This window comes from Bombina bombina, chromosome 6 (genome assembly GCF_027579735.1).
Source record: "Bombina bombina isolate aBomBom1 chromosome 6, aBomBom1.pri, whole genome shotgun sequence".
NCBI classification, from domain to species: Eukaryota; Metazoa; Chordata; class Amphibia; order Anura; family Bombinatoridae; genus Bombina; species Bombina bombina.
The window spans coordinates 350050304-350063650 of record NC_069504.1 but is presented as its reverse complement, the minus strand read 5'-3'; the positions used below and the strand labels follow the sequence as shown (position 1 = coordinate 350063650).

The 13347-nt window shown below is 38.2% G+C and overlaps 1 protein-coding gene across 4 annotated transcripts in view; it reads right to left on the bottom strand.

The window, feature by feature from the left end:
• The window catches only part of APAF1 (apoptotic peptidase activating factor 1), a 435848-nt gene that overhangs the window by 212537 nt on the left and 209964 nt on the right, over positions 1-13347 (bottom strand). For all 4 annotated transcript variants that reach the window (XM_053717008.1, XM_053717007.1, XM_053717010.1 and 1 more), the window contains one exon: positions 10940-11095. In XM_053717008.1, the coding sequence (XP_053572983.1) occupies positions 10940-11095 (156 nt within the window). The remainder of the gene's footprint in view (positions 1-10939; positions 11096-13347) is intronic.

Genomic DNA, 13347 nt, shown 5'->3' with positions numbered 1-13347 from the left:
AAACTTACTTAGAAGCTCTCAATTTAGCAATGTTAATGAGGTTAAGCTGGGACACCCACAGAAAGGGGCTGAAAGCAAATCCAACCCTCTCCCCTTCATATGAAAAGACCCATCATATTAACAGAAGCTATGTGAAGTCTGTAGACATCAGTATACATCTAAAACTTTGGGGCTTGGTTAGGAGTCTGAAAATCAGCACAATGTTACTTAAAAATAAGCAAAACTATACATTTTTACAACAAAAAAAAACAGATGGGCTATATAAATGGATCATCTACAAAACATTTATGCAAAGAAAAATCTAGCATACAATGTCCCTTTAACATCACAAAAGGTGAAAGCGACAAACAAAATATATGCAGAATTTCCTGTCCAGTTATACTTGGTAAAGAGAGTTACAAGTCTAATAGGGAGCACATTTAAAAAAAAAAAAAATAACACCATACATGCATTCATTAATACAGTGGTCCAAGTTTAATGACAAATAGATATCCCATTATAAGTGCCAAACATTACATGAGGAAGAGAAATAGCTTTGTTTATTAACAAACACGAGAGATTCAATCAAAATAACAAAAAATAAACCAGTACAAGGAAGGCAGCAGTAATACATTTAAATTGAGAATATGAATGACTAGCATATTTAAAACAGATGGTAAAAGTGTTTTCATGACCTTGCAGTTCCCAAATCAAATAATATAAAAAGTGTTTGACACATATAAGCTTAGCCAAATAGACAGAGTTTGCTTTGGTGGTGGTAAACATTTTTGGATTAACTTTAGCAGTTAAAACATCTGTCCCTACATCAACATAATTTAACAAAGCTGTCAGATTTAAATTTTTCACTCACAAAACTACAGCAGCAGAAGACCTTTTCTTTCATGTAATTGGCAAGAGTCCATAAGCTAGTGACGTATGGGATATACAATCCTACCAGGAGGGGCAAAGTTTCCCAAACCTCAAAATGCCTATAAATACACCCCTCACCACACCCACAATTCAGTTTTACAAACTTTGCCTCCTATGGAGGTGGTGAAGTTTGTGCTAAGATTTCTATGTTGACATGCGCTTGTCAGCATTTTGAAGCCCGATTCCTCTCAGAGTAAAGCGAATGTCAGAGGGACGTGGAGAGTATCACCTATTGAATGCAATGATTTTCCTAACGGGGGTCTATTTCATAGGCTCTCTGTTATCGGTCGTAGAGATTCATCTCCTACCTCCCTTTTCAGATCGACGATATACTCTTATATATAATTACCTCTATTGATAACTGTTTCAGTACTGGTTTGGCTATCTGCTATATGTGGATGGGTGTCTTTGGGTAAGTATGTTTTTATTACTTAAGACACCTCAGCTATGGTTTTGGCACTTTATGCATTTATATAATGTTCTAAATATATGTATTGTACTTATATTTGCCATGAGTCAGGTTCATGTATTTCCTTTTGCAGATTGTCAGTTTCATATTTGGGAAAGTTAATATTAAGAAATATTTTTCTTACCTGGGGTTAAGTCTTTTTCAATTGACTACTTTGTTTCAAATTGCGGGCTGACTTAGGCTTGCGGGTGCGTCAAATGCTACACTTTATTGCGTCATTCTTGGCGCGATAATTTTTTGGCGCGAAAGGCACGTCCGTTGATGCAAGTTCGTCATTTCTGGCGTCGTAATTGATGCATTGGTTTCACACAGGGTCGCGTCGTTAGTGACGCGAGTGTGTCATTTCCGGATATGGTTGGCGCCAAAAACATTTTTATGTTACGTTGTGCGTCATACTTGGCGCAAATTTTTTTTCATTATTTATTGCCCCATTGCCGTTTGCCTCTTGTCTTTTTCTATGTTAGAGGGCTATGCTATTTGCATTTTTCCCATTCCTGAAACTGTCATATAAGGAAATTGATAATTTTGCTTTATATGTTGTTTTTTCTTTTACATTCTGCAAGATGTCTCAATCTGATCCTGTTTCAGAAGTATCTGTTGGAACTTTGCTGCCTGACATTGGTTCTACCAAAGCTAAGTGCATTTGTTGTAAAATTGTGGAGATTATTTCTCCTAATGTCATTTGTAATAGTTGCCATGATAAACTTTTACATGCAGATAGTGTGTCCATCAGTAATAGTACATTGCCGGTTGCAGTTCCTTCAACTTCTAATGCACATGATATACCTATGAATTTTAAAGAATTTTTTACTGATTCTATTCAGAAGGTTTTGTCTGCATTTCCACCTTCTAATAAGCGTAAGAGGTCTTTTAAAACTTCTCATAAAGTTGATGACATTTCAAATGACCGACAACATAATGAATTATCCACCTCAGATGAGGATCTATCTGATTCAGAAGATCCTTCTTCAGATATTGACACTGACAAATCTACTTATTTAAAATGGAGTATATGCATTCTTTGTTTAAAGAAGTGTTAATTACTTTGGATATTGAGGAAGCTAGTCCTCTTGATATTAAAACCAGTAAACGTTTAAATGCTGTTTTTAAACCTCCTGTGGTTACTCCAGAGGTTTTTCCTATTCCTGATGCTATTTCTGATATGATTTCTAAGGAATGGAATAAGCCGGGTACTCCTTTTAATCCTTCTGCAAGGTTTAAAAAAATTGTATCTTTTACCAGCAATTTCAATAGAGTTTTGGGAAAAGTTCCCCAAAGTTGATGGGGCTATTTCTACTCTTGCTAAACGAACCACAATTCCTATAGAAGATAGTACTTCCTTTAAAGATCCTTTAGATAGGAAGCTTGAATCTTATCTAAGGAAAGCCTATTTATATTCAAGTCATCTTCTTAGGCCTGCAATTTCTTTGGCTGATGTTGCAGCTGCTTCAACATTTTGGTTGGAGAATTTAGCACAGCAAGAATTGGATTCTGACTTATATAGCATTGTTCGTTTACTACAACATGCTAATCATTTTATTTGTGATGCAATTTTTGATATTATCAAAATTGATGTTAGATCCATGTCTTTAGCTATTTTAGCTAGAAGAGCTTTGTGACTCAAATCTTGGAATGCTGATATGACATCTAAGTCTAGATTACTATGTCTTTCTTTCCAAGGTAATAATTTTTTTGGTTCTCAGTTGGATTCTATCATTTCAACTGTTACTGGGGGGAAGGGAGTTTTTTTGCCTCAGGATAAAAAACCTAAGGGTAAATCTAAGGCTTCTAATCGTTTTCGTTCTTTTCGTCAAAAAAAAGAACAAAAACCTAATCCTTCCTCCAAGGAAACTGTTTCCAATTGGAAGCCTTCCTCAAATTGGAATAAATCCAAGCCTTTTAAGAAACCAGCCCCTAAATCCGCATTAAGGTGCGGCTCACATTCCAGCTCAGCTGGTAGGGGGCAGATTAAGGTTTTTCAAGGATGTTTGGGCAAATTCTGTCCAAAATCAATGGATTCAGAGCATTGTCTCTCAGGGGTACCGAATAGGATTCAGAGTAAGACCTCCTGTGAGAAGATTTTTTCTCTCACGCATCCTGGTAAATCCAGTAAAAGCTCAGGCTTTCCTGATGTGTGTTTCAGACCTGGAGGTTTCAGGGGTAATCATGCCGGTTCCTTTTCAGGAACAAGGTCTGGGGTTTTCTTCAAATCTATTCATTGTCCCAAAGAAAGAAAATTCATTCAGACCAGTTCTGGATCTGAAAATTTTGAATCGTTATGTAAGAGTACCAACTTTCAAGATGGTGACTATAAGGACTATTCTGCCTTTTGTTCAGCAAGGACATTATATGTCTACAATAGACTTGCAGGATGCTTACCTTCATATTCCGATTCATCCAGAACATTATCAGTTCCTGAGATTCTCTTTTCTAGACAAGCATTACCAATTTGTTGCTCTTCCATTTGGCCTTGCAACAGCTTCAAGAATCTTTTCAAAGGTTCTGGGTGCCCTACTCTCTGTAATCAGAGAACAGGGTATTGCGGTGTTTCCTTATTTGGACGATATCTTGGTACTAGCTCAGTTTTTACGTTCTGCAGAATCTCACACAAATCAACTAGTGTTGTTTCTTCGAAAACATGGTTGGAGGATCAATTTACCAAAAAGTTTCTTGATTCCTCAGACAAGGGTCACCTTTTTAGGTTTCCAGATAGAGACAGAGTCACGGACACTGAATCTAACAGACAAGAGACGTTTGAAATTGGTTGCAGCATGTCGGCACCTTCAGTCTCAGTCATTCCCTTCAGTGGCTATGTGCATGGAAGTTTTAGGCCTCATGACTGCAGCATCGGACGTGATTCCTTTTGCTCGTTTTCACATGAGACCTCTTCAGCTCTGTATGCTGAATCAATGGTGCCGGGATTATACAAAGATATCACAATTAATATCCTTAAATCCCAATGTTCGACACTCTCTGACATGGTGGTTAAATCACCAGCGTTTAGTTCAAGGGGCCTCTTTTGTTTGGCCAACCTGGACTGTGATCACAACAGATGAGAGTCTTTCAGGTTGGGGAGCTGTCTGGTGATCTCTGACAGCACAAGGGGTTTGGAAATCGCAAGAGGCGAGATTACCAATCAATATTTTAGAACTCCGTGCAATTCTCAGAGCTCTTCAGTTTGGCCTCTGTTGAAGAGAGAACCATTAATTTGTTTTCAGACAGACAATATTACAACGGTGGCATATGTCAATCATCAGGGTGGGATTCACAGTCCCCAAGCTATGAAAGAAGTATCTCGGATACTTGTTTGGGCGGAATCCAGCTCCTGTCTAATTTCTGCGGTTCATATCCCAGGTGTAGACAATTGGGAGGCGGATTATCTTAGCCGTCAGACTTTACATCCAGGGGAGTGGTCTCTCAATCCGGATGTGTTTTCTCAGATTGTTCAGATGTGGGGTCTTCCAGAAATAGATCTGATGGCTTCTTATCTAAACAAGAAACTTCCCAGATACCTGTCCAGGTCTAGGGATTCTCAGACGGAAGCAGTGGATGCGCTGACACTTCCTTGGTGTTATCAACCTACTTATATCTTCCCGCCTCTAGTTCTTCTTCCAAGAGTGATCTCCAAAATTTTAATGGAACAATCATTTGTGTTGCTGGTGGCTCCAGCATGGCCCCACAGGTTTTGGTATGCAGATCTTGTTCGGATGTCCAATTGCCACCCTTGGCCACTTCCGTTAAGGCCGGACCTACCGTCTCAAGGTCCATTTTTTCCATCAGGATCTCAAATCATTAAATTTGAAGGTATGGAAACTAAACGCTTAGTGCCAAGTCATAGAGGTTTCTCTGACTCAGTAATTAATACTATGTTACAAGCTCGTAAATCTGTCTCTAGGAAGAGTTATTATCGAGTTTGGAAGACTTACATTTCATGGTGTTCTTCTCATAAATTCTCTTGGTATTCTTTTAGAATTCCTAGAATTTTACAGTTTCTTCAGGATGGTTTGGATAAAGGTTTGTCTGCAAGTACTTTGAAGGGACAAATCTCCGCTCTTTCTGTTTTATTTCACAGAAAGATTGCTACTCTTCCTGATATTCAATGTTTTGTACAGGCTTTAGTTCGTATTAAGCCTGTTATTAAATCAATTTCTCCTTTTTGGAGTCTTAATTTGGTTTTGAGGGCGTTACAGGCTCCTCCATTTGAGCCTATGCACTCTTTGGACATTAAATTACTTTCTTGAAAAGTGTTGTTCCTTTTAGCCATCTCTTCTGCTAGAAGAGTTTCTGAGCTTTCTGCTCTTTCTTGTGAATCTCCTTTTCTAATTTTTCATCAGGATAAGGCGGTTTTGCGGACTTCATTTAAGTTCTTACCTAAGGTTGTGAACTCTATCAACATTAGTAGAGAAATTGTTGTTCCTTTCTTGTGTCCCGACTCCTAATCCTAATAATTCTTTGGAAAAATCCTTATATTCTTTGGATGTGGTGAGAGCTTTGAAATATTATGTTGAAGCTACTAAAGATTTCAGAAAGACTTCTAGTCTATTTGTTATATTCTCTGGTTCTAGGAAAGGTCAGAAGGCTTCTGCTATTTCCTTGGCTTCTTGGTTAAACCTTTTGATTCTTCAAGCAGTCGGGTCAGGCCCCGCCTCAGAGAATTACAGCTCATTCTACTAGATCAGTCTCTACTTCGTGGGCTTTTAAGAATTAAGCTTCAGTTGATCAGATTTGCAAAGCGGAAACTTGGTCCTCTTTGCATACATTTACTAAATTCTAACGTTTTGATGTATTTGCTTCTTCAGAAGCAGTTTTTGGTAGAAAAGTTCTTCAGGCAGCTGTTTCAGTTTGATTCTTCTGCTGATGTTTTAAGTTTTTCTTTTCTTCATGAGAATAATTTATATTTTGGGTTGTGGATTAATTTTTCAGCATATGGCTGCTGTTGATTTTTATTGCTCCCTCTCTAGTGACTCTTGCGTGGAGTTCCACATCTTGGGTATTTGATATCCCATACGTCACTAGCTCATGGACTCTTGCCAATTACATGAAAGAAAACATAATTTATGTAAGAACTTACCTGATAAATTCATTTCTTTCATACTGGCAAGAGTCCATGAGGCCCACCCTTTTTATGGTGGTTATGATTTTTTTGTATAAAGCACAATTATTTCCAAATTCCTTTGTTGATGCTTTTTACTCCTTTCTTTACCATCCCACTACTTGGCTATTCGTTAAACTGAATTGTGGGTGTGGTGAGGGGTGTATTTATAGGAATTTTGAGGTTTGGGAAACTTTGCCCCTCCTTGTAGGATTGTATATCTCATACTTCACTAGCTCATGGACTCTTGCCAATATGAAAGAAATGCATTTATCAGGCAAGTTCTTACATAAATTATGTTTTTGGATCCCTCAAGTCTATGGGAGCCAGAAATGATAATCTGCATACACTTTACCATGAGACTATTAACGCCTTTCAGCTTGCTGTATGCTTTCGCCAATATACTCAACATTTCATGTAATGCTCTTTGGTATAAAGGGTGTTTTAACCCTTTACCACTGATATTTCAAAATGTGAAATGTTTAAAACATGTAAAACACCCACCTATTCAACAACATCACATCACATGGATAATTAAGAATAAAGGTATGACTAAATCTGAATATATTAAATAATGACATATATATGAACGTAATAATTCCCAATTATATACATGTATTGTTTAAAACTATGAAGAAAAAACATAATTTATGCTTACCTGATAAATTAATTTATTTTATGGTGGTGAGAGTTCACAATCCATTACACATGGTATTCACTTCCTAGCCAAAGAGGACTTCATGCCTCCCAGCTCACAAGTATGCCTGTCATATATATAGCCAAGCAAGGAGAATCACCAAAGAAAAAAGGTATGAAAGAACAAAAGCAGGAAAAACAGAGATGCAAAAATGGAACTGTCTCCTAAAACATTTTTTTAAAGAAATAGCAGCTCATGTACCATGAGAGAAACTCATTTATCAGGTAATTATACATTTTCTTTTTGTTCATAAAGGTGTTAAGAGTACACAATCCATTACGCATGGGAACCGATACCCAAGCTATGTAGTCAATGAGTAATGATGGATGCGACAACATTTTTTGAAAAGGCAAGCATCTATTTTCCAGACACTACTGCCTGGAGAACTTTCTGCCAAAGACCGCTTCAGAAGAAACACGTCTGGTGATGAGAGTGGGGGTTGGAGTTATTTATTTTTCAATACTGATGCCATCCAGATTCTGTTTAAGAATTAAGACTTTGAGTTGAGAGACTAGAGCTCTTGATGGTAGAAGGGGCCTCGTGATAGAAGGTTGTGCCAGAATGGAAGAGGCCATGGACGACAACTGGACATCTATATCAGATCGGCGTACAAAGTTCTGCCCAAGGCAGAATGCTCAATACTTTCTTCTTCATTAGAGAACTGAATGTTCTCCCTTGGTGATTTATATATGCTCCCGTGGTGACATTGTTTGATTGAAAAATGCGAGTAGGTTTCTTCTTTCAGGAGAGACCAGCTCTGAAAAGCCGAAGATAGCATGGAGTTTTAGAATATTGATTGGTTACCTTGCTTCCTGAAAGGACCAAACTCCTTGTGCTCTCCTGGACCCCCACACTGCACCGCAACCTGAAAGACTTGTATTTGTTAAAATTATTGTCCAGGTTGGACAGATAAACGAAGCTCCCTGAATAATTAAATAGTTCTCTATCCACCATGATAGGGAATTCCTTGTTCCAGATAGCAAAAGAATCTTTTGAGAAAGTTGAGTGAAGTCCTTGCTCCACTGACATATCATGCACAACTGAAGAAGTCTCATGTGAAACCAAGCAAACGGAACTGCATCTTATGCCGCTATCGTTAGCCCTAGCACTTCCACGCAGAAAACTACAGTATGATTGGTTAGTGACGGAAGACTCACATAAGCAGATTGTAACTTTGCCCTTCTTTGATCCGTCAGGACACAAATATATGATGACTCCTTAAAAAGAGACTGGTTTGAGGAGATAGAGAGCTTTTTGGAATACTGACTCCCCAACAATGATTGAAAAGAAACAACAAAATCTTGTTGGTGTGAGCTATTTCTAAACGTAAAGATGGAGCCTGAAACAAGATATTGCCCAGGTATGGAGCCAGGAAAATACCTTGAGCTGCAATTAGAGATAACAAGGTTCCAAGAACTTTTGTAAAAATTCTGTGAGCAGTAACCAGACCAAATGGAAGAGCAAAAACTGAAAGCGTTTGTCCTGAAATGCATAGGGATATGAAGATATGCATCCTTCAAATCTATTGTGGACATATGTATATATATATATATACATATATATACATATCAGTGACGTGCACTCATAGGAGGCAGGTGAGGCAGTGCCTCCCCTGGCCAATCTAGGTATTACAGCCTTTTTTTATATAAAAATAAAAAATCTGTTTTTTTTATTTTATTTTTTAATAAAAAGGTGACCCCCCATACCCCCCCACCCCTCCACCAAAATCAGTACTTTATTATTTTGATGTGTTACTGTAAAAAAACACTTAAAAATACATTGACATTCATATTGCACAACTAGAGTCCTGCCAGCTATCCTTCTATTGCGCAATATGAATGCAAGGTATTGTGGAAGTCTATGGGCCGCTGAGACACTGCCACCAGGAGGAGAATAAGTGCCACTGCAGTGCTCTCTTGCGGCCCATACAGCTCCCACCGGAGGCTTGACTCTGAAAGCCTCGGGAGTCGTTGCCGCCTCTCAGCCAATCAGACGACAGCAAGTCTGAGTCTATGTTGTGCTGAGTGCCGGGCGGGAAGAAATTGAGGCGCGCGTCAGCGTCTGTCAGGTGTGGTAGCCGTCATCAGTCTCAGAGGCATCAGTCAGTGAGTGTGGTCGTGTCGTGACGGACGGGTGAACTTCAAAGACAGCAGTAGCACTGAGCAGTTGAGCACGCAGTAGAAAGAAGAGTAAGTCTTTAGCACTGTTGGTGCGTATAAATCTTAGGTAGGTGGCGGTGCTAATTAATACATAATTACTCCGAGCGAGTCCTCAATAAATTTCACTCAGCTGAGCCAGCATCGAACTAACTTGTTTCAGCCTGGCCCTTCAGGAATTGTGTTATGCTTATGGTTAAAGGCGCATATTCTTTTAGGTAGGTAGGGTATCATGTAAAAAATAATACAGTAATAATTAGCACCGCCACCTACCTAAAGAATATGCACCATTAACCAACCATAACACAATTCCTGAAGGTTGAAACACTTCGATGCTTGTTGAGTGAAATTTTATGATGATATAGTATATTTATTAAATATACTATATCATCATCATCATAAAATTTCACTCAGCCAGCATCGAAATGTTTCAGCCTTCAGGAATTGTGTTATGGTTGGTTAATGGCGCATATTCTTAGATAGGTCACCCGGGGCTGCTGCTATTACATAGTTATATTTTTGGAGGATAATATAGTACATTTTATTCAAATATTTGTTGTTAATGTATAACACAGGAAATTCCGGAATTGTGTTATTGGTTAATGGTGCATATTCTTAGGTAGGTGGCTGGGGCGGTGCTGCTGCTATTACATATTTATATTTTTGGATTGAGGATTGGAATTCAAATTGTGTTATGTATAACACAGGAATTGTGTTATGCTTATTGGAAGGAAATGTTTAGGCATTGGATTGGCACTGTTGGCAGAATGGCAGATGATTGTTGGGAAACTTGGCAGGCAGCAGCATGTTGAAAATCATATCTAAATATGCTCAATTGCTAATACTGAGCATATTTAGATATGATTTTCAACAAAGGATATCAAAAGAATGAAGAGAATCAGATACCCTTTGTTGAAAATCATATCTAAATATGCTCTGTAGCTGAGCATATTTAGATATGATTTTCAACAAAGGATATCAAAAGAATGAAGAAAATCAGATATCTTTTGTTGAAAATCATATCTAAATATGCTCAGTAGATACTGATTGGTGGCTGCATATAGATACCTCATGCGATTGGCTCGCCCATGTACATTGCTATTTCTTCAACAAAGGATATCTAAAGAATGAAGGCGTATCCGATTCCTAGCCACTGCCTCACCAGCCTCTGAAGTCACCGCACATCACTGATACATATATATATATATATATATATATATATAAATTAAACAGTTCAGTACATATTTAAAAAATATTTGTAAGGGTTGCAAGCAGCATACTCTAAGATGATAATTTTTCTTTAAAAATTACCAGGTTGTAGGACATTAAATATAAATGGGTAGGGTCACACTTAAGGAAGTAAGTATACTAGGTGAAAACAGAAGCTTACACCAGCTAAATAGCTTAGCAATTTATTTAATTTTTATTTAAATTTCAAATGTAACACCAATGGAAACAATGGACACTTGCCATAAACGTTTTGCAATGCGTAAGAGTTACCAGCAATTATGATAATAAGTGGCCACTATAATTGCAATGACTAGAGAAGCACAGCAATTCCAAGAAGTGGCCTTACTACCTATATATATTATTGATAATAAAAAAGGAACACTTACAAAGAGGAAATTCCGTACTGTTACCATGACCCGGCTGCAGTCATTCGACCAAGAGCAACATTTCAATTCCAATTCCTGCTGTGAATCATCTTCAGAATTAAAAAATATTTTCACATCAATTGATTTGTATTCATTAGCAGAAGGTACATCCCAAAGCTGCAGTGAAAAAAAATATGCGTTTTAGATACTAAGCATTAAATCAAATTAAATAGCAGAGTGTGTGTATGTATGTATGTATGTATATATATATATATAAAAATTTAAGCTTTCTTTCACTGCATCTGCACTAATATACGCAAACACACATAGACATATTTATAAGCACACCTTTGTTTGTGTTAATTTTTCTTTCAAGTCTTGGATCACATACTCATTTCATATAGTTTCATATAGCCATAGGAAAATAGTGATTTGTTGGATACACATCATTCCTGTACCATACTGTACACCATTGTTTCTCAACCGCGGTCCTCAAGTACCCCCAACAGGCAAGATTTTCATTATAGCCAGACCAGTGCACAAGTGAAATAATTAGCTGATGGGTGAGAGCAGGTTAGTAACCATGGTTACTGATCATCTGATTATTTCACCTGTTCAGCTATAATGAAAACCTGAACTGTTGGGGGTACTTGCGGAGCACGGTTGAGAAACACTGCTGTACACTACAGAGTCAGTTAGATTGGGTACTAATTATTTTAATTATTTAAAAAAACAACATAAAAAAACGAGTGACTAGGTATGTGTAAAGCTAAGGAAAAACACAAAACCAAGCAATTGATGTATTTAATCGTAGTTGCCATACAGAGGGAGTGAGTGACAAATCTAAACTTGCATGTTACAAATCAAAACAGAATTTATGCTTACCTGATAAATTTCTTTCTTTCTGGGCATAGAGTCTACGATTCATTCCAATTACTAGTGGGATATTTACTCCTGGCCAGAGTAAAGAGTATCACTTCCCTTAACCATAACCCCCAGTCATTTGGCCGAAGAAAACGGAAAAAGAAGTAACACAAGGATATAGAGTTGTCTGAGGATTGTACAGAAAAACTGTCGTCTGAATTTAAATAAGGGTGGGTCGAGGACTCTCTATGCCCGGAAAGAAAGAAATTTATCAGGTAAGCATAAATTCTGTTTTCTTTCTTATGGCATAGAGTCCACGATTCATTCCAATTACTAGTGGGAACCAATACCCAAGCTAGAGGACACAGAATGAAAGGGAGGGAGAAACAAGACAGTTAGGCCTAAACCAAAGGCACCACCGCTTGAAGAACCTTTCTCCCATAAGAAGCCTCAGCCAAGGCAAAAGTATCAAATTTGGAAAAAGTATGAATAGGGGACCATGTGGCCGCCTTGCAAATCTGTTCCACAGAGGCTTCATTCTTAAAAGCCCATGAAGATGAGACTGCTCTAGTGGAATGAGCCGTAATTCTCTTAGGAGGCTTCTGTCCAGCTGTCTCATAAGCTTAACGAATAACACTTCTCAACCAGAGAGAAATAGTAGTAGAAGTGGCCTTCTGACCCTTACGCTTACCAGAGAAAACAACGAACAAAGCAGAAGATTTCCGAAAATCTTTAGTTGCTTGAAGGTAATTTCCTGATTAATATTGCGATTCGACACTACCTTAGGGAGAAACCCTAGCTTTGTATCAACATGAAAAATAAGGGGAATCACACTGCAGAGCCGAAAGCTCAGAAACTCTGCGAGCAGAAGCAATAGCAATAAGAAACAAAATTTTCCAAGATAACAACGTAATACCAAAATAATGCATCGGCTCAAACGGAGCCTGCTGCAAAACTTTAAGAACAAAATTAAGGCTCCAAGGAGCAGCAACCGACTTAAACACAGGCTTAATTCTGACCAAAGCCTGAACAAAAGACTGAACGTCTTAGGGAACTGCCAGACGTTTGTGCAGAAGAATAGATAATGACAAAATCTGACCCTTTAGAGTACTGACTGACAAACCTTTCTCCAGGCCTTCCTGAAGAAAAGCCAAAATTCAAGGAACTTTAACTTTGTTCCAAGAGAACCCCTTTGGAATCACACCAATAAAGGTATTTACGCCATACCCCATGGTAAATCTTACAAGTAACAGGCTTACAAGCCTGAAGCATAGTATCTAAGACTTTCTCAGAAAAACCACGTCTAGGCAAAACTAGGTGTTCAATCTCCAAGCAGTCAGCTTCAGAGATTCTAGATTTGGATGGAGGAATGGACCCTGAATTAGTAGGTCCTTCCTCAGAAGAAACTTCCACGGTGGAAGAGATGACATCCTTATCAGATCCGTAAACCAGATGCTGCGAGGCCATGCAGGAGCTATTAAGATCACAGAAGCTCTCTCCTGCTTGATATGAGCAATGACTCGAGGAAGAAGAGCAAATGGAGGAAACTGGTATGCTTGATTGAA